The sequence below is a fragment of the Triturus cristatus genome, chromosome 4_1, assembly GCF_964204655.1.
Source record: "Triturus cristatus chromosome 4_1, aTriCri1.1, whole genome shotgun sequence".
NCBI lineage: Eukaryota > Metazoa > Chordata > Amphibia > Caudata > Salamandridae > Triturus > Triturus cristatus.
Genome location: NC_140585.1, coordinates 317,250,406 through 317,272,839, shown reverse-complemented (window position 1 = coordinate 317,272,839; position 22,434 = coordinate 317,250,406). Strand labels below are relative to the sequence as shown.

Here is a 22,434-nt window from a genome sequence, read left to right as displayed (position 1 = left end):
GCATTCTCGGTGCACGCGCCCGTTCTTTTCATCAGCATTCCCACCCCGACTCAGGCTTTTCATACATCACACCAGGGCATTCGCGAGTTGCCGCATAGAACATACAGAACAGTACGCGTTTCCGTGTTTAAATTCTTCCAAGGCAAACTGTCCACCCCGACTCAGGCTTTTCATGAGGCATTACAGTATTCTCGGGGCTCGCGCCCGTTCTTTTCATCAGCGTTCCCACCCCGACTCGGGCTTTTCATACATGACACCAGGGGCTTCGCGAGCATTTGCAATGCAATAGGTTTCACCTTTGCGAAACTTTCAGCTACTGGCATTGTAAATGACAAAGCTTTTATCTGTGTTGATTTTAAAAACAGATAAATAAAAGGCATTGTCATTTACAATGCCAATATCTTAAAATTTCGCAAATGCGAGACCTATTGCATTGCAAATGCTTGTTACAAATTACTGTTACCAGCAAGGAGCATGACACTGCTGATACCAGACTCATTTGCACACAGTTGTATTAAGTGATACAGGAGACCCGGTTGCTACATTCAGAGTCAGAGGCATTTTGAAGGATTGGTTTGATGGTAACCCAGTAGTTTGTAAAATATATGATGATTGTTTTTTACGGAATATAGGGTCTGATGAGCACTATTGAGTGCAACATTATTTTTCAGATTGGCATAGTAGCTTCAACCCAAAAAAACATTTGGCATGTACCTTTCTACATGTAAATAATAAATAATGCTTCTGAAGGTTATATAAGTAATAATCTTGTAGTGTTGTAAAGACCTGAAAAATCCCATGAGCTCGCCATCCCATTTCCATATAGCCTTATTTCTTGCAGGTGAATGTAATTGGAAAATGTAGCTTAAAATCCGCAATTTGGCACATTAAAGGAAGGAATGTAAGGAAGAGCCATTCAAACCCCCACGGTAGCCATACATATATTAATAGCTGGTTCGATTGAATGATTGGCTCCTCGTCATTCAGTTGAGTGCACAGCTGAGAAAAGTACATGCAAACATTTTATTAGAGGGGACATTGACTGTGTGTGGGTTCAGATAGAGTAAAGCATCCTCCTAATATCAAAGAAAAAAATGAGATAACTAGGTTGTGACGCACTGCACAATGGACCAGGATGTGCAATCCTTGCAACCACTTGGACATAAGGCCCCATCACCCCATGTCTGTACACTTGCAATGATACCATACAACATTTCTGTACAAAGGACATGTAGTTACGAATGCTCTGTTACATGGAAGCCACAGCACTGAACCCACAAAGGGTTTCTCCATCATCACAGAAGGCACAAACAAAACAATACACTTAATGGTTAAAATAACATCAACATAACTCCCTTGACTAGACTCCAATGCAAAACTTGGTTTCACAACTACTTCTACTCCATTTCCCCAGACATCGTCTTCACATTACTAATGTATGCAGGTGACACATACAGAACACATACAGAACTCTCGCGTCTTTTCCATCTTCCACAAGCAACACATACAAGGACAGAAGGACAGCACACTCCATTGCACAGGGAAGAGGTGTGGTGCAGCGGCAAGGGCGACTGACGCCGGACACTGGGGATCACGGTTCGATCACCGGCAGCAGGTCAGCCCAACACCATGTGACTCTGGGCAATAGCTCGCTTAATCTTCCCGACGGCCCCCAGCGCCTTGATGCCTATGGGTAGCTGTGCGCTTTACAAATACTGGATTTATGGATTTTCTTTCTCCTCCCCCCCCCAATTCCCCCCCCCCCCCCCCCCCCCCCCCCGCCAGGCAAAAGAAAACAATTAATTTGCAACCAGTACCCCAGCCTCTGCAGACGACACCAGAAAAGGTTGGGATGTCCTCTACACACTCCAATAACAGCCTCCAGTAGATGTTTACTGAAAAGTTGACATAGCCCAACAATAAATACTAGAGCAGTGCCTCAATACCACCACACTACTTCAGCAGGTTAAGACGTATTCACCTACACCACACTTGAGCTACATGAAACACTACCATTGAAACACAACAGACCTATCAGAATCAATCTATCATCCGCTTACTATCCACCTTCATTTCTTTATACTCTTCATAGCCAGTGCCTCCACAGTGAAATCCAGGACATTAGACGCCCTTTCAAGAGCAAGTCGTACTACTATGCCCCCAAACACCACACACGCTCTTATTCCAGTGCCAACTACCTTGCGACAGAGAGGAAAGTCTCCATTTACTTGTTGTTACGCATTATCACAAGCCCTCTGTCCACTGCCTTCACCACAGTGATAGCAGGAGCCTTGCTATCTCGTCTGCTCACTCCGCGCTTGGCACAATAATATAAGCAAAATACATTTATCCACTGCTCTTAAAGACTGTGTCCTCCTCAAACTGGGTCAGGCATCATACTCTTACCAGAGTTCTTGCATGTCATGTGGCACGGCCCTGTAGCCAGCCTGTAAGTGATGTATTAGCCCAGCACACTTGATACTTAAATTCAAAAGAAGTAACGTACAACTGTTCCTGTACTGATGCTAACTGGGCACACAGGGACCTTCCGAGCGCATGGTCTAGCCAGTGCCACAGTTATCTTAATTGAGAGATCATACTGCTCATTCACCAGCACTGCGGTACCTTATGTCACTGTTTTATGTATTACTGCCTGGAGCTCCATAGGCCATTTCTGAGTTATTCTTTCTCTAAAGGCAATTTGCCAACTCTTCCCACTGTCTTCAATGCACTATCTGTTATGATAACTGGACTGGTATAGAGCGCAGCTACCTCAGCGAAGAGGCGTCCCTGCGCTGACAGCAGACAAACATAGAGGCTAAGAACTGGGCATGTCGGCGCAGAAAATGGGCTTCCACAGAGCTGCCCAATAATACTGTCTACATAGCATTGTCCTTAATCTTAGCACTATACACTGGGGCACAACTCCTCGGGTGTATGTTCCCATATCTGGCTCCTTGTCCTGGCCAGACCTTCCCCACACTTCTCACCTTTGCTTTTCCTGCCCAGCAGCCCGAGCTAACACCACTTGCAGGCGAATTGAGGTTGGACGCTTTAAGACTAGTCTTCCATGGTGACGGGCCTCGTCCCCTACCAGAAATAGCACCCAACTGCCACCATAGTCTTTCTGTATATTTTCTCAAGTCTTTAACTCGTTGCCAAAATGTTGAAGACCGGGGTGTTCATACAAAGTAAATGTAACAGCAGATAGATCACGTCAGAGCCTCGTTTTTCCTCCACCTGTGCTGTCTGCTAGCTCCCACGACAAATCACGCACCAACTTTCTATTACATCAATCACTCTGCATTTCAGACAACAGCTCGGACATTCAGGGAAACGAGACACAGTATACTTCACATACATCGTAAACTGTTTAATAATTTAGATTTTTGGATGATTAAGGGAGAAAAAAAACATTGGTGGATTTCCATGACTTTTCATTTAAAACTGCATGACATTCCCAGATCTATTCTCACCTACCTTGATGTCCAAGAATTGGCAATACAGATGATTGTAGGGCCTGGTACTATTGGCTTTGCTAAGTAACTGTTACCTTTTTAACCCTTAAACCTCTTAATGTATCTTTTTAGTATCCTTTTTGTGGTGCATGTTTCTCCTACACGTTTTGCCCTGTACACCGGGCGTAATAAGTTTGCTAGTCTTTTAAGTAAGGTGATGGCTGTCATTTCTGAATGATAGTGATATGATAGTATTCTGATGCTGTCTGTTTAATATATACAATTTCAGAATGTGAATGTGTATGTTCGCCAGGTGCATCTTAACTTTTTGTGATATAAAGGAGTCTTTCGCTCGACATCTCCAAGTGCTAACAACTAATCATCAAAATATTCTTAGGCACATTTAAGAACGTCTTTTTTAATCAACCCTGCCCCCTGCGTTTTTTCAATGAAGCTGAGAAGTCCCGAAACTTGGAGTGGAGCTTGCAGCAAGCTATTGACTAAATAGAGGTTCTATGTAGAGTTAAAATTACCTCTCCTAGTGTGGTGGAAAAAGAAGAACTTGGGTCTTTGGCACAAGTCAACATATTCACAGGAAGTAAGTTAACATTAACATTGGTGTTTCGTCGAAAACAATGTTTGGCAAATAATTTGCCTTGTAGCTGCAGTAGCTGATATGATTAACTTGTGTAATATCACGTTTAATAAGTGCACTTGTGTCTAGCTTAGGATGATTTTGGTGGTGCCATCAACAAATCAAGCACTCTTTATGGCGGATTTTTATTCACATTTCAGAAGTAGAACTCATGAATTTAACAATGTTTCACATGATTAGTATTGTAATGTAAGGCGGATTTGTAGCGCACTGGTTGTCACCCGTGAGGGCATCCAGGCGAGTGTAGGCTTGTGGAGGGGCTGGGCCTGAATACAGGCAGTCTCAATTGTCCAGCAAGAAGACTAGTTGAATAGCTAGGTCTTCAGCTTCTAGCGGAATTCAAGTGAAGAGGAGGCCCTGATGCGTTGGTGGAGGTCATTGCAGGATTTGGTGGCTTTGTAGGAGAATGCTAGACCTTTCGTTCTGCTTCTGTGGTGTGTGTGTGAGATTGAGAGTGATGCTGAGTAAAGTTGTGTGGTGGGTTAGTAGAAGTGATGCCTGTGATTGTGGTATGATGGTCTTATGTTTTGTAGTGACTTGAATGTGTGTGTGATAAGTTTGAACTTGCAACGCTTCTATATGGAGATCCAGCGGAGCTATCCTAGGAGTGGTATGGTGTGTTTTTGGCACAGGAGGTTGAGGAAGAGTCTGCAGTGGCTTTTTGGATAGTTTGAAGTCTCTGAAGGAAATAGGTTGTGATGCAGTGTGTAGCCATAGTCCAGTCTGCTTGTGATTAGGGCCTGTGATGTACGTCTGGTGTCCAGTGGGAGTCACTTGAAGATTTCACGTACTATGCGGTGGATGTGGAAGCATGCGGTTACGGCGTTTACCTGGGAGTTCATAGTGAGTGTGGAGTCCAGAATTAGGCATGTTCGGTTGAGGTGGGTGTGGTTCCAGGATTGGCAGGCTACCAGGTGGAGTCTCAAGATGAGCTCTTATTCCCGAAGCTCAGTACTTCAGTTTTGTTGGTATTGACCTTGTATACTTTCATCTAATTGGCCACGCTGGTCATGCATTGTCTGCAGTTTGTCGTCTGAGAGGGAAAAAATTAGCTGGGGTTCGTCGGCATATAGAATGTTGATTCTGTGGGATCTGTTGATGTTTGCCTGAGTAATCATGTATATTTTGAAAAGTGTCAGGCTTTAATGATTATCCCTGTAGGGCTCCGCAGTTGAGGTCCTAGGGTTGTGATGCGAACGACGAGATCCTGATTTGTTGTGTTATTCCAGAAAGGATGGAGGCAATCCAATTTAGTGCTAGTCCTTGTACTCCCACTGTGTGTAGTCTGGTGATGTGTGTATAGTGGGAGACTGTGTCACATTTGGCAGAGGTAGAGGAGGATGAGGGCAGCAGCCTGTCCATGGTCAAGGATGGTGCGTAGGTTTTCTTTGGCAGCGATTAGGGGTATTTCTTTGCTGTAGTTTTGGAACCCTGGTTGTGAGTCGTGCTGGAGTTTGTGGCTTGCTAGGTGATCAGAGAATTGTCTGAAGGTGGCCTTCTTGATGACTTTGGCTGGGAAGGAGAGCAGCGAGATGGGTCGGTAGTTGCTGCATCCTTCGAGATCCGCTGAGGGTTTTTTGAGGAGGGTGGTGACTTCGGCGAGTTTCCAGCTGTCTGAGAAGGTGGCTGTCTCGAGGGACTGATTGTGGCTCTTACCAGGTTGTAGATATGGTAGGGGCAGGGGTCTGTTGGAGACCCTGAATGACCAGTCTTCATTATTACTGCAGTATCCTCAATGGATAGAGGGTTGCATGATGTCAGTTTGTAGTCTTTAATTGATGAGGTTAGCAGGCTGGCAAGGTCAATAGGGGATGGCTGGAGTTTGAAGTTGTTGTAGATTTTGGTAATTTGTTTTTCGTGGAAGAAGTCAGAGGTTGTTGCTGAGTTCTTGTGTGGGGTGACTTTGGGTTGCAGCTGTTATGTTGGTCAATTCCTTGACGATGGCGAAAGTTCTTGCTTTTGTTGGAGCTAGATTCAATTCTAAAGGTCAGGACCTTTTTCTTGGTCTCTCTTACTTGAAGATAGTGGTGAAGTGCGGCCTTTTAGGTGTTTCTTGCGGTGATTCTCCAGTCATTTCGGGTTGTTTGCAAACTCTGTTGGATTCTCTGAGGTCAGTGTTCTACCCGCTAGCTTGCTTATTGGATCTTTTGAGTTTACTGTTTTTCAGGGGTGCCAGAGTATTAGTGCAGGTGGTGTTCCAGTTGAAGATGTTTGTGTCGATGAAGTTGTTTTTGTCGAAGTTGTTGGTGGGGCCTGGGTAGTTTACTTGTAGGGCATTGAGCCATTCTATTTCTGTAACTTTATTCCAGCAGCAGCTTGGGATGTTGCTAGACTCCGAAAGGGTGGTTGGTGGTCGTGTTATGGGGAAGTGTATGATGGTGTGGTCTGTCTATGTGAGTGGAGTTATGTGGCTGACTTTAACCTTGTCGCTGGATGAGAAGATTGGGTCCAGGCTGTGTCCGGTGATGTGTATAGGGCCGTGTATGAGCTTGGTTAGGCCGATGTTCTGTTGAGTTTAGAGCGAGTCTGTAGGTTGGTTGAGATTGCCTAGTAGTATGAAGTCGTCGGTGCCCCTGGCGAGCAGTGCGGTGAGGTCAGTGAGGAGGTTGCTGAAGTGGGTGCGAGTTCCTAGGGGCCAGAAGCGAGTGTGCCTTTGGTGATTTTACTGTCAGTCTGAATCTTGAAGTGCATGTATTCCATAAAAGTGGCTTCTGGGTCAGTGTAAGAGGTACACTTCACAATGTCTCTGTGGATAATGCGGACTCCTCGTCGTGGTTTATGGGGTCGGTCTTGGTGTAGGATTTTGTGTCCAATAGGGATGGCTGCTGCGATGTTCGGCACCCGTGTGGGGTTGAGCCAGGTTTCGGTGAGGAAGAGGCGGTTCAGTGCATGGAGTTGATGAGATCTCGCATCTCGTGGAGTTCTTACTGAGTGTGTGTTGAGGAGCATGCATGCTAGAGAGTGTTGTGCGGTGTGGACTTGGGGTGCTGTGGGAGTGTGGGTCTTGAGTTATGACTTGGTTAGGGGTGTGTGTGTGTATGTATGTATGTGTGGGTGTGGGGGCAGTGGGAGCAGCTGTCTGGAGGCATTTGGACCAGGGTTCCTGGCACAGGGGTGCGGTACAGGCGTGGACAGGGGAAGATGGGCTTGCCATTGGCGTGTTCGTGCTGCACCCTCCATTAAGCAGGTCTTTAGAGAGTGGGTTAAGTGCGGAGGGACGGTGGACGGGCTCAGCAAGGGCGGGAGAGTGAGAAAGTCTAACAGGAGTGGCAAAACGTGATCGGCGTAGCAAGTCGGGGGGCAAAAACTGACAGATTCTAAGATGCAAAACTGAGCACTAAGAGGAGCAAAAGATGAAAAAAGGGACAGTTAAGAGGTACAAAGAATGCAAAATAGAGTAGTTAAACAGAGACAAAGGACAGAAAGAACAGACAGCACAAACAAGAAACAGCTGTTACCGAGTTGGGGGCAGAAGGAGCTTCTAACAAGAAAAATGGCAGGAGACCGACACAAACATGAGTCAGAAGATCAAAGCGAGGTCCAGTTCAAAGCGAAGCAGAAGAGAGACGCCTGAGCACCTACTCCTACTCCCTCACTGTTTATGAAAGTGTTTAATACTTCATCAAATTGTATAATTCTTAATTACCATGAAACAGCAAAAATGGTTTTCTGTTTCACATTTTCCTCAAAAACCATTTTTGTGACAGTTTGCCTTATTTCACATTTGAATGTCCAATGTATCTGTATAAATTCGCTTACGCCTAATGACATTTCTGGTCAAACTGCTGCAGTTCTTGGTTTGCTGCCTCTTTTTTCAACAACTCTACTGCCTTCAGATAAAAGCCTTTGATCTATGGCATTTCTGTAGGCCAAAGCGTGGCTCGGCATTTCAGTGCACTGAACCAGTAAATACAATAAAAACCTGCATTGTCAAAGCCAATGGGTTTTGCCTTTGCGAGACATATTGGCATTGGACATGTTACACAGCAGTGCTTAAAGCTTCAAGTAAATAACAAAGTGCTAAGGCGTTGCAAGCGTTAGTGTGCCTTAGTGCTTTTTTTGGTTACTTTAAGCCATATTGCACAGTAGCCTGTGCTGCTATATACCATCACAAAAAAATCATTAAGATGACCAAATAGCTCTGCAAGAGCTGCTTGCTGTCAATTCTTTTTTTGTGGAGGATCGGAAGAAGATAGGAAAAGCACAGACAGCGAGGGGGTGGGGGTTGAGTGGACAGACTGCAGACACATGCACTCTAAGAGTTCATGTCTAAAAGTGAAAAAGAAGTACACCGGAAAGCGCGTTGCCAGTGGAAAGACACCTGCCGGAGATATGACACTGTAGTTTGTCAATGCTCCACTTCAGGGTCAGAAACAGAGAGCTATACTTCCAGGTAGAAACAGCGCGCTTCTGACTAATAAGAAACAAGGAAACTAGAGTGACGTTTAAGCCAACCAATGGTAAGTAATGGGGGGGCTCTAAGACCTCGCTAATCTTTTAGTCTTCGGAGATTTCCCTTGCGGAATCTGTGTGGGCAAAGCCTAAAAATGCCCAATGCTGACTGCCTGGAGTTACATTTGGAAATTACTCTGGAAAGAGAAAAAAAAAGTGTCCAGCGAGATGAGAATTCTGATTCACCTTGCTCTTGCCCCATTCTTGCCCTGTTTGCTCCCAGGAAGCATACTTGGAATGATTGAAACACAAAAGCCCTTTCTAAGGTTCGTAAACAAAGTCTCGTCTATTCCACCATGCACTGGACGATTAAAGCATTTACAGGTGTCAAGGAAGCTTTCAGTTGTGAGGTGTGTTAATGGCTATAAGAAGCCTCACGCCAGCGGTCTCCCATAACCGCAGAAAACAGAAGTACGCTGTTTTTCTGAAGTCTTTCTGAGAATGTGTGTATTGTAATATTTTGCCTACCTGCGTGAAGGGCTTTCTCTTCTCAGTTTTGTTTAGTTCACTGCTTACTGCCAAGTGCCCCAGTTCCTTAGAAACGTGACACTGGCTACCAGTGACTTAGTTAACAGCTCTTTACATGCTGCAACTTTAGGCCATGCTTAAAAGTTTAAAAGCAAAAACCCCAGGATGTAAAAGATTATTTGATAAACTAATAGGGCTGACTGAAGTTGTTGTATGTTTGCTGGATGCAAGTCATTGTTCGGCATTATCAGAAGATTGCTACAGAAACACCCACTGCTCTGCTTGACGTGCTCCGTGGTAATCAAGGAGAGAATAAGCAAGAGGAGAGAGGATGGGGAGGGGAGTCCTTAAGGAGAGGGAGATGGGGAAAGTACATAGTCGTAATCGAAGGAGAGGATGGGAGAATGGATGAAGGAGAATGATTATGGGTTCATATGGGCTTTTGGAAAATCGATACTTTGGGAGAGGTGTTGGTGATCCATCGTTGAGTGAGACACTGCACTGAGGAAATGTATAGATTTAATGTCCGCTCCTGCATTGGGTGTGCGAGTGCTGACCACGTGTGGTGATGAGCCTGTGTGGCTCTAGCTGCTGCTCGCATTAATCTGTACCTACCACTACGTCCTGCTGCAGGTACCGGGATTTAATACTGGGTGGCTCCTTCCTGATTGACATGAGCTTTCATTTTCTGTAGTGTCCTCACAGTGGTTAAAGTTACACATGACATAATTTCTGATGACATCATTATGCTAATTAGTACTTTGAAACATTCTTACCTTTTTCGTCAGTGAATGTTGGCAAGTAGTAGCAGTAAGTTCATTTCAGGCACAGCCCATTAAACACAAGTATTTCACAGTCCATGTACTGCTTTATACATTTACATTCGGTCTTTTATGAAACATATCTTCATGGATTTCACTCTGTGTTGTGTTCACCCGAAACAGGTTCGTAGAATGTATTTAATGTGCTTGCTTCTAAAGGTTCGTAGAATGTATTTAATGTGCTTGCTTCTAAATGATTGTGTTCATGAGTCTCCGAATACCATGCTTGTATTGATGGATCTACTGGTTTGCAATTGTGCTCACTTAGTATTTCTGATTCAGGGAGTGAAACCAGCCAGTTTTGACAAAGTTGCTATTCCTGAGGTCAAGGAAATTATTGAAGGATGCATCCGCCAGAACAAAGATGAAAGGTAAACAATATATTTTTTGAGGTGTAGAATTTAAATTGTAGTTCAGGTGAATTGCATGTTTACTGTTTGCACTAAATTACAAACCCGATAATCCATCCCTTCTATTTTCAACAATACTTTTGCAACCTGCTTTTCCTTGTGTAGATCACTGTTTGTTTTGACAGATTTCATTAACTTCAGCTTTGTTTCTTTGCTTTACTGATGTATACTTCTGTTCTAGAAGTTGGGGTAAATACTTGTCTCAACAGTATGTTTTCGTTAACCGACTTATGTGAATATCGGTAACTGATGTTTTGTTACCTCACAGTGAGCTCGGCTGCTTTGGCTATTAAGGTTTAATGCCACAAACAAAAGCTTTGATAAGGTTGTGGACTATGAACTTGTTAAATTGCACAAGTATACTGTCTTGGGCCACCCCCTCGCCAGGGCCGTTTCTAGGTGTTTTGCCGCCCTAGACGAGAATTGAAAAATGCTGCCCCTCCCTTTTACTACCATCACACTCTCCCCCCTGCAATCCAGGCTAGAAGATTTAATGCATTAGATCACAAAATGTGCCTCGTTATGCCGCATATTTTGCCTTCATTTGACGCCTAATTTAGCCAACTCTCTGCATAATTTGGTTCCCCCTGCTGCTTAATTTCAAGTGGCCCTGAGTATAAATAACACCAACAATCAAAGAGCACATGGCAAAACAGCTGAGTAGCTTAACCGCTTGCTGCAGAGATCTGAAGTGTTAGCTGGTCACAAATTGATACCAAAGGGGATGATGGACGGAGCACTTGAGCAAATCAAACACTCACCCCCAGTCAACTGATCTGGGTTTAATCCATCATCATTCTTTAGGTCACTCCACCACCCCAGTTCAGACATGGCCATATGCAAATCAGTCTGACCCTGTGCCTCATGGGAACAGTCCAGCCCAAACTGCCAAGCCATGTCTTCCCTGGACCGGAAACAAGCATCCTGGGACCTGTTTTGGGTTCATAATCCTCATCAGCCAGGCTATCTTGAATCCAGTGGCAAAGTGAGCAAGGGACCCACGTCTGGGCATACCCTGCCACCTTAGGGCGAACAAAGCGATACCAAAGGGGATGATGGACGGAGCGCTTGAGCAAATCAAACACTCGCCCCCAGTCAACTGATCTGGGTTTAATCCATCATCATTCTTTAGCTCACTCCACCACCCCAGTTCAGACATGGCCATATGCAAATCAGTCTGACCCTGTGCCTCATGGGAACAGTCCAGCCCGAACTGCCAAGCCATGTCTTCTCTGGACCAGAAACAAGCCTGGGACCGGTTTCGGGTCCATAACCCTCATCAGCCAGGCTATCTTGAATCCAGTGGCAAAGTGAGCAAGGGACCCACGTCTGGGCATACCCTGCCAACTTAGGGCGAACAAAGCGATACCAAAGGGGATGATGGACGGAGCTCTTGAGCAAATCAAACACCGAAACCGGTCCTAGGATGCTTGATTCCGGTCCAGGGAAGACATGGCTTGGCAGTTCGGGCTGGACTGTTCCCATGAGGCACAGGGTCAAGACTGATTTGCATATGGCCATGTCTGAACTGGGGTGGCGTGGTGAGCAAAATAATGATGGATTAAACCCAGATCTGTTACTGGGGGTGAATGTTTTGCCAATGTGCAACATTTTCCGTCCATCAACTTGTGTGTTTTGCTGTTCGCACTATGTGGGAAGGGTATGCCCAGACGTGGGTCCCGTGCTCACTACGTCACTGGAGTCAAGCTATCCTGGCTGAAGAGGGGTGAAACCCCGAAACCGGTCCTAGGATGCTTGATTCCGGTCCAGGGAAGACATGGCTTGGCAGTTCGGGCTGGACTGTTCCCATGAGGCACAGGGTCAAGACGGATTTGCATATGCCCATGTCTGAACTAGGGTGGCGTGGTGAGCAAAATAACGATGGATTAAACCCAGATCTGTGACTGGGGGTGAATGTTTTGCCAATGTGCAACATTCCGTCCATCAACTTGTGTGTTTTGCTGTTCGCCCTATGTGGGAAGGGTATGCCCAGACATGGGTCCCGTGCTCACTACGCCACTGGAGTCAAGCTATCCTGGCTGAAGAGGGGTGAAACCCCGAAACCGGTCCTAGGATGCTTGATTCCGGTCCAGGGAAGACATCGCTTGTCTGAACTGGGGTGGCGTGGTGAGCAAAATAACGATGGATTAAACCCAGATCTGTGACTGGGGGTGAATGTTTTGCCAATGTGCAACATTCAGTCCATCAACTTGTGTGTTTAGCTGGTCACAAATTGAAATATTTGCACAGTCTACTCAGCCTTTTATCTTTCCAATTTAAAAAGCAGTGCCTTTGTATTGAGTAATATTGACCCATTATCTAAGCCCCGAAGCACAATTTAATTAGCGATGTATGTTTTGTAAGTTGGCGCATAGAGCGCAAACGTAGCCGTAGAACATCACAGCACGGTACAATAGTTGCCTATGTACATTTGAGTGGTAAATCATATTGAGCTGCCAAACTGACTCTAGAACCAGGTGGATTGGAGAGTCTCGCTATATGATTTTATTCACGCAGGTCAAGCATCACACGCTTCATATCTACCTGCCGCTATGTCTTGCTGCATAAATCATGACAAACCACCCCAAAAGCTAAAGCGCAACAGACAGAGCACAATGTGAACTTGTTTTTATTGCAGGTTAGAAAATAAATTATGGCTATTTGTATTTTATTCACTATTTCCAGACCATAATAAGACCGTAACCTGTATTTTGGGGTGAAAAAACGAATTTCAGATTGACGTGATGGAAAAAATAAGCCTCTTAGCACCATATATTTTTTTAGGTGTGGCGTGCTATTAGCCACCTGTTTGCACTGCTTAAAAACAAATGAATTTCGTGAATTATAAACCAATTACCTGACACGGTTATTTTATTTCGTAGGCACCAGAGCAGCAGACATACACAATCCGTCCCCCACCCGCCGAGAGAGAGGGTGTTGCGACGTGCGGGTAGTCACTGGCTGCTGCATAGAGCACCGCTCGGGGACTGGCCAAAAATGATGCCCAGGGCAGTCATTGGTAGTGCTTTCCCGCGTTACTAGAATGACGGCCCTGGGGACCTACACACTGGTACTGCCGGCCCTCTCCACACACCACTATTCTAGGGTGCGCTGCGCAGCATGTACAAGCAGGTGCGCTTGCACTGACATACAGGTGCTGCTGCCTTCAAATTAAAAAACGTTTCCCCCTTTCACCGCCCTAGCCCTTTTGCCGCCCTAGGCGGCCGCCTAGTCTTGCCTAATGGTAGAAACGGCCCTGCCCCTCGCCGGATCCTTGCAGTCTGGCCGACAATCTAGCAATATCAAAAGTGAGATTGTAGGTGCTTGCCGCTAAGCAGGATACTAGTTACTCGGTCTGTGACTGAAAGTTGGAGCATCTTTGTTCATGGTACCTTGGTTTTAGTAGTCAAAGCGGACGTCAATGAGGTGTTATACATTGTCATAATTAGAGTGGCTGCAAAGATGGAATATCGAGCCAGTGTGTTTTTCTTTCTTTTTTTTAATAAAAAAAAGTTTAATAACTACGTAGATATATTAAAATAATGGTTAGGTTCTACATTTTGGTATATTATATCTTACACAGTTAACAAGGAAGATACATTTGCAGTTCCTACAAGAAATGTATATTGCTTACAAATGCTGTGCTGTCCAGTAGAAGGCTTGTGAGCCAGCCTCCAAATGTATAGATCTGTTGTTCGCAATGATTAGCTGATTACGATGGCTAAAACAATTGCACTAACTATTCTAAAAATAGTGAAAACTGAGGTTTTCGGAAAAACAGATTCTACTGTGTATAGAGCAGGTGTTTTGATATTCATGGTTAAAAGTCAAATGTGTCTTCAGATATTAGGTTTAAAGTTGATTGGTACTGTAGAACCTGGCCAAAGATGCAAGCACCAGCACGTCAACTATTCCGCATGTAAGGAGTGGGGGATAGAATTTGCACTGATTTTGGGGTAGACCGATTCTTAACCTCTGAGGCATTTGAATGTGGACCCAAACGCAAAATTGACCTGCACTAGGGCTACAATCTTTAAAAAGGGCATCCAACTTGGTTCTAGTCTTAAGAAAATGGATAGCACAGCATTCAGAAAGTTCCAGAGCAGGTCCCACACCTCCCTGGGTCAGCAGAGGTCTTATAGTTGCAGGAACAGTGCTTCAGTCTGTTTGGTTAGCCTTTGGCAGAGGGATAGCATCCCATCACCAGTCCATGTCAGTACTTGCTCAAATTATAAACAACAAACCAGTCAAGTTGGGGTAGAGGTTTCCTCCTCTTGGAAAAAAAACTGGGTAGAGCAGGTTTTGTCATGCTTTCAGTGTGCTCTATGGGAGCTGGTGCATACCTGATACCTGGCAGATCCATCCTGGGATTCTGTTATGGTCGGATACCTTGTGCTCAGGGTGTCCTCTGCAGCCCTTCTTTCACCCATCCTCAATTTTTATATTTTTGTTTAATTACTTTTCATTTGGGCTATATTCTTTGCAATTTCTGTATCTCTTCTATGGGTGGTCCGTGAGAGTGTGATGGGAGTAAAGAGAGAAGTGATGTAAAGGAGTCTTACATTGGTCATCTCTAAATACTGCTTACTCTACTTACCCAATTTGTACTGCAATCAATTAAATAAGCCAAAGACCGTTTCTTTTAACCTGCATCACCACCTGACAGTCTGACTTAATCTTTATATTTTTCCCTCTTACATTGGTCTTTTTTCATTTAAGAGAAGCGTGGCCCTCCTCAAGTCGGGCATGCATATAGGTCTTTCCCTTGGCTTACATTTTTAGTTTGAAAGAATTCTCAAAGGTTTTATGATTTTGCTAATGTCCAGTTCCTTTGCTACTGCGATGGACCTTGTCAGGAAAAATCAGGTCCCTGTGACTCATAAACAATAGGTTATTTTTTGGCAACAAGACCCTTCAGCCCTTCTTTGCAATTGGATCCTTGGGTGTAACTAGAATGTTGCCCTCCCTTTTAATTTCTTCTTCCATTTCCTTTCTAAGTAGCATATTACATTTATCATTTCTACCTGTGGGAGCACAGTGTCCAGCTTCAGTTGTTTCTCAAGAAAGATATGCATACTTTTCTTAAAGAAACTCTTCCCTTCTAAAGCACAAACCACAAGATCACAATGTTTGCTGTCCAGCCATGGATTGAAGGATCCTTCGTTATTCTCATGATGAAACCATACATCATATGACATTCAAATAAGGCATTTGTGCCTTTGTCTGATCCTAAGTTGTTTCCCAGCAAATATCCTTGACCGTATGCTGGATATTGTGTGTTCTACTGTAGCAATCTTGCTGAAAATGTGTTTTCTAATCCAACTATCTTGGCCTTAATTGCATTGATGTTAGTCAAGGAACTTCCTGAACATTTGTATCCGTGCAAATTCATTATCAGAGCTAATGGTTCCTACCTCACTTGTGCTCCTTCACTCACTGCTCTGAAAGAGCATGAACCGGAATGTATTTTTGCTGTTACCTCCAGTCATCCTGATCACCCATTCATCCTGGCCTTTTTTTAAGCTCCTCTTCTACAATTGTATGGACTCATCTTTTTTTCAGCAGTGTTGCAGTGTCAATATAAGAATGAGAATAAAAAATGTCTACTTTTCATTACTATCTGAGTAACCAAACCCGACTCACTCAGGAGCTGATCATTTTGGGTGGAATCCATAAACTAAAGGTTGTCTTTTCTTGAGGTTGTGTATTGTCAAGTTCAGATAGAAATAACTTAATAAATCCTTGAAAGCGAGGTGACAATCCTATTTGACTGCACTCATTTCAAGACAATCAATAAATAAATCCTTTGTCCATTGGATACATCTCTGTGGAATGAAATTACAATGGACATTAAAAATGTCCCACATTTGGGATATTCATAAATGGGTTAAAAACTTTCAGAAAGAAGCTCCAGCCACGATTGCTGTACATACAGCACTCTTCTTATCCATTGGAGGCATGGGTTCGGACTTCTGAAGCTGAAACAAATCTGGTGCAGCAGTGTTCCTCGATGCAGCTTGAGGCTAGCGTTCCTAGTGGCCTCTCTAAAAAAAAATAAGAATGAAAATAGGATTGCTGTTCAGAAGTAAAAAAAAGATACCAGTTATCCCCCACACTTTAGGTGAGCTACTCTGGCCAGGAGAAAGGAACTGGAGGATGTTAAGAAGGAATTGTTGGTGGCAGGAGTTATTGATGAGCTCTGGTACCCCATAAGGCTGTGTTTTGTGTGAAGAAAAGAGTTTTTTTTTCTCTGACTAGGCTATTCATAGCTGTCCTGAAAATGAGAGACAACTTAACATATGATGAAGTGACCCGTGAAGAAGTGTTCCAGCTGAGCTAATAGTTATTATTTTGACAAAGTAGTTTTTTGTCTTCCTTCCTCTTCCGTCCTTCTTTTTCCTGCATTTGTTTTTCACATTACAAGTGTCACTCCGGGGTAATGCCTGGAATGCTTTGACTTAGTACAGGTTGTGAATTTCTTGTTAAAAATTTCCCTTTTACCAAGTTGACTATTGATACTTATGTATGTTTTTGAACAATACCCAATGAACAAGATGCAGATAAAACACTTTTATCCCAATTTTCAATTACGTGTCCTGGAAATAGTCTGTTCAATTTGAATATTCAGGTCTGCAACTGCAACAATTTCAAGGTAATAGATGGAATGCTTGAATTAATCTCAGCCACTGGCAATTTCTCAGGCCGCATTCCAGTCCATTGTATTTTGCCCACCATGCACTTCAGTTTACACCCATCCATATTCATATTAGACTTGACCTTGCTCCAATGGAACAGTCTAGCCCGAACTGCCAAGCCAGATCCTCCCTCAACCGGAATGCAAGAAACCTAGGACCGGTTTTGCTCTGATAAGGGCTCATTAGCCAAGTATAGCTTGGTTCCAGTGCCATAGTGAACACGGGACCCACATCTGGTCATACCCGTTGCACTAAGAGCGTCAACTGTAACTACAACAGGGGGCTGGATGGAATGCTTGAAATAATCTCAGCCACTGGCAATCGCTCAGAAGCCATATGCAAATCAATCTTGACCCTGCTCCAATGGGAACTGTCGAGCCCGAATTGCCAAGCCAGGTCCTTCCTGAACCCTAATACAAGCAACCTGGGACCGATTTCGCCCTGATAACTGTTCATCAGCTAGGTATAGCTTGATTACTGTGACACTGTGAACACAGTACCCACGTACGATTGGAGCACAGTCAAGGCTGAGTTACAAATGGCTGTGTCCTTAAAAAAATAAATGAAAAAAAATAACCTGGCACCATCTGAGAATTTCCCTACCCCCCTCCTCCATCTTGCCTCGTAGCCAAACAAGTCCCAACCACAACATCTACACCGGTCTGTGTAGCATATTATGGGGCATCTGCCCTGTATCCACTTCAAACCTCACTGAAAGGCAAGAAAGTATTAGGAACGCCTTTTAAGGATTTCAAGCAACATCCCTTCTGTAAAGTTATAGTAACTGTGTGAGGCTAAGTCTCTAATGGAAAAATAGATAAGAGGTCGGAGTCTTGTCATGGACAGTTTTGCAGTTCCACATCCGTAATCTATCCCATTTTGACTGATGGTCTGGAAGGGGTGAATCAAGGCCTAGCAGGACAATAAACAATAAGGGTATGTATATGGTAGCTTAAGAGTTTCTCCCAAAATGACCTGTTGTGGGGGCACGTCTAACATATGTGGCAGAAATCATCGGAAGCCCACAGCCCCTCCTACAGAGACAGTTGGTGGAATGACGAAACTGATATAATTTTTCAGGATGCAGATACCAATCCAAAGCTACGTGATAATGCACCTCTTTCCCGGAATTGCTGTTAGATCCTTTCCATAGGTCATGCCACAGAAGTAGCCATTGTTCCTCCTCCAACTGCATGCTCAATAGTCTATTCCATTTGTCGATGTGGAATCAGTAGGAGTCGTGAGTAACGTCTGTCAGTAAAATTAACTTTTTAATGGCTGTGCATTCTCTAATGGCCGCATTCTTAGCCATAAGATTACCCAGTGGTCATCTAAATTAAAACGTTGTATGCAGTCCTCAAAAGACTCACAAGAGTCTTTATCGAACATATCCGCTATCCTAAGACAGCCCTCTTTGTACCACCCAACAAACAAGCTTGGAATGAAGTAAGGGTTGTAATGAATATGTGTATCAGAAGTTGGGAATGTGGTAAAACTAAATTGACTGCAAATACTTATCATATTGCACAGGTAAGCCGAGGGCGTTCGGTCTGTTTTTGGTTTCCATGCTAAATCCCAAAGGGATGTATTAGCACTAGCCAATTCTTAATGAGGCAAGATGTCCATTTCTGAGAGGGACTAGTCGTTCATAACTCTTATGTGAGTTCTTATGTGAAACAAACTGGATCAGCTCTGTCCAGAACAGTGTCGAAGAATTTGAGACAAGTGGGCTTCACCTTCTCTACAGACAACCTTAGAACCATGTTTTTCTGGTAAATTAAGTAGAGCTTGAAAGAAATACAGGTCACAGTGAATGACATTCACTTTAATAGCACATTTCCTTTCTAACCAAGAGAGGAAAAGGGGTGACAAGTGACAGAAAACATTGCAGAGGGCATTCAGAAGGCCAGGTTAGTTAGATCTTCTAAGATCTGACCCATTTGGGATAAGGGTAACACCTAAGAATTCAGTATCTGTAGATGGGGATTCGAAACATCCGGTGAGGACAAGTCAATAGAACTTAGTCTGGCAAAAAGTAGTTGGAGGGGGGGGGGGGAGGGCATAGGGGGGGAGGCTGGCTGGTACCTCTACGTAAGGGAAACGGGTGTGACAGACCACCTTTATTCTAATCTTGGAGGTAGGGTCATGATGCCTTGTGAACACCGTGGAGCTGAATTAAAGCCTGAGGCCAATCTGTTACAGTGTCTAAGAGGAGGAGCGCAAATCCACTTGTTCGAAAGCCCTCTCAGGATTCAAAGAAACCAGTACTGCAGGACCTGCCTTTTTCTTGACACTTTCAATCATGAACTATGTGTTGTATATTGAAATCTACCTTCCTCCCCTTAGTGACCCCAGATTGAACTAGGTGTAGCAAATTTGGAAGGGTGGTATCCAGTGTGATTGCCGATATATTGGTTAATGACTTGTTATCGGCATTTATTAGTGCAATAGCTCTATATGACACATCCTGGGATCCGTCTCCAGATATAGGGAAGCAGAGAATTCCACAATAGAAAGGATCACACTCTTTTCTTCCAAAAAGGTTCTAAAAAGTTAATTTAAACTCCAGGCCAGAGTCTTGGTTAGTGTTTTATAGAAGCGTCCATTGAAGCCGTCTGGGTCCAGGGCTTTATGGTCTTTCATCGCAATTGGAACTTTTGCTGTTGTAATGGGAACTTCAATTTGTTCCTGTTGTTCAGGCATCGCCTAAGGCATAATTGTAAGATAGTTGCTCTACATCAGATAGAGGGTTAGCTAAGTGAAGGGAGAGGCAGATGGCACATAATATCTCTACTTTATCTTGCTCAGCATTGAGGGTTATGTAGTCGGTGGAAAAAGTTCACCAATGTAATTACTTTTTGCAAGAAGTATTGCGCTAGATCGGGTTCCACTTTATTTTCCTGGTCCTAAGGTGCAACAGACACATCTGTGTTTTCCTGGTGACAATGGCATCAAGTTTATCCCTCAAAGCTGCTTCTTAGCCAGGTTTGAAAATTGTTGGACCAATGATGCTTCGCTTTACACAGCTCATCTTTAAGCAGTGTCTTCTCTCATAGCCATCACTCTCTTAAAGTTTGCTGTGATTCCACTAAATGTACCCCTCATGACTGCTTTTAAGGCCTCCAAGGTGGCTGAGAGGCTCACCTCCCCCAACCCATTCAATAAGAGTTATTTGTCAGAGTCGTTCATTCTGAGTTAAGGAATGGGTTCCTTGGTAAAATGGGGTTTGGATTCATCTCCCCTGTCATTTGGGCTCCTGGCCAGTGTTTAGAGGTAAGGGTTTTGGGGCACGATCTGAGATCACTAATTGATGCCTATTAGTCTCATCCACCAGCAGCATCACAGCATTACAACCTAATGCTTAGTCAATTCTTGGAAACTCTTTATCGTTTAAAATGCAACAACAAAAAGAAAAGGTGTGAACCCATTGGTTGCCATGCAGTGCCATCCAGGGGTCACCTGATCTATGATAGTGGTCTTCAGTGTCCTAGAAAAAGTACCCAAATAAGGCTTTGAGATTCCAGACCTATCCATGCTGTCTCACAGATCAGATTGAAATCCAGGACACTGACAAAGATTATCAGAAAGTTGGGTGGTGTGGCTAAGCCGCCGACCATGTTGGCGGCATAGGCTTGTAGCTCCTCCACTGTTCCCGACTCAATTGCTGATCCTGGTGCCCCCGGCGGTGTTCCCGTACCTTTGAGCACTGCGGGCGACGTATGAGGTGAGGATGTGCCCTGGGGTGCGGGACTTTGCCATATCTTAACACATCAATCAATTAATCAATCGATCAGGGGGTCTATAAAGCGCGCCCCTCACCCGTGAGGGTCTCAAGGCGCTGGGGGAAGGGGGGGTAGGCAGCTCCGGCTCAGTCGAAGAGCAAGGTCTTGAGGTCCTTCCTGAAGATGTGCAGGTCGGGTCAGCATCTGATGCTGATCGGGAGTTTGTTCCATGTTTTGGCTGCGATGTAGGAGAAGGCCCTTCCGCTTGTTCTGCATCTGCGGATGTGGGGAATCTCCACTTGGGCGAGGTCGGCAGAATGGAGAGTTCTTTTGGGTGCGTGGAAACACTCTATCGTTGAGGTATTCGGGTCCGATGTTGTCGAGGGCTTTGTAGGTGTGGGTGAGAAGCTTGTAGATTATTCTCTTCTTGACCGGGAGCCAGTGTAGGTCTCGAAGGTGTTGTCATGCGTTCGTGCCGTGGGGTCCCGAGGACGAGTCTGGCTGCGGCATTCTGGATGATTTGGAGCTTGTGTAGAAGGGTCCTGTGGATGCCGGCGTAGAGGGCGTTTCCAGAGTCCAGTCTGCTGGTTATGAGTGTGTGGGTGACGGTTTTTCTGTGTTCAGGGGGGATCCAGTTGAAGGCCTTTCGGAGGATTCAGAGGCGACGGCGTTGATCTGGCGTGTCATGGTGAGAGAGGAGTCTAGGATGATGCCGAGGTTCAGAGCGTGGTCTGTTGGGGTGGGAGGGCTTCAGAGGGTGGACGGCCACCATGAGTTGTCCCAGGAGGAGGTCGCAGGTCCCAGGATGAGAACCTCAGTTTTCTCAGTGTTTTTTTTTTTAAACCATTTTTTAGTTTTCTTGTAAGCAAACCAACAAGACACTTGAAACATTACGTTGCCCATCATTTTTGCTAACAACATATACCACCTGGCAATACATAAGTGGATCCCAGACCAGCACATTGCCGCACAGCCGGTAACAGTCCCTGGCCCCTCCATCCCTGGGGCCTCCCCATTAGTCCGAGTCCGAGGATTCATCTTGTGACAGCGATGGAGGGGTGCATATTTCTCCTCTGAATTTGTTCCACGCCCCCCAAACCTTGTCCCACTTTCGGGGGCATCCCCGCCTGATAAACACAGAGCGTTCCGCAAACATTGCTGCATCCATGTCCCTTCCCCATGCGGCCAGCGTTGGTCCCCTCTCCGCCCCCCATTTTTGGGCTATGTTCCTTTTAGTCGTTATGATCCCCAGTGTCACCCAGTTCTGCGTCTGCCGGCTGAGGTCATTGGGCTCCCAGTTTTCTCAGTGTTGAACTTCAGGCAGCTGTCCTACATCCAGGCCGCGACGTCCCTCATTCCTTCCTGGAAGCTGAGCTTGGTATCCTCGGGATCCTTCGTGAGGGAGAGGATGAGTTGGGTGTCATCGGCGTAAGATACTATGTTGAGCCCATGCTGTCTGACGATGGCGGCGATGGGGGCCATGTAAATGTTGAGCATGGGGCTGAGCGAAGATCCCTGTGGTACTCCGCAGTTGATCTCTGTGGGTTCGGAGATGAAAGATGGGGGGGAGCTGATCCCCTGGGTTCTGCTGGAGAGAAAGGATCGGATCCAGTTGAGGGTGGTTTCTTGTATCCCGGCGTCGTGCAGTCTGGCTGCGAGGGTGTGGTGTGAGACGGTGTCTTAAGGCCACGGAGAGGTCTAGTAGGATGAGGGCTGCGGTGTGTCCCTGGTCGAGTAGTATGCGGATGTCGTC

General features: G+C 45.0%; 1 protein-coding gene across 10 annotated transcripts in view; it reads left to right on the top strand.

Annotated features, from left to right (window-relative positions):
* WNK1 (WNK lysine deficient protein kinase 1) overlaps positions 1 to 22,434 on the top strand; it is a 1,135,119-nt gene that overhangs the window by 427,306 nt on the left and 685,379 nt on the right. For all 10 annotated transcript variants that reach the window (XM_085652258.1, XM_085652261.1, XM_085652257.1 and 7 more), the window contains one exon: positions 10,137 to 10,225. In XM_085652258.1, coding sequence (XP_085508384.1) covers positions 10,137 to 10,225 — 89 coding nt within the window. The remainder of the gene's footprint in view (positions 1 to 10,136; positions 10,226 to 22,434) is intronic.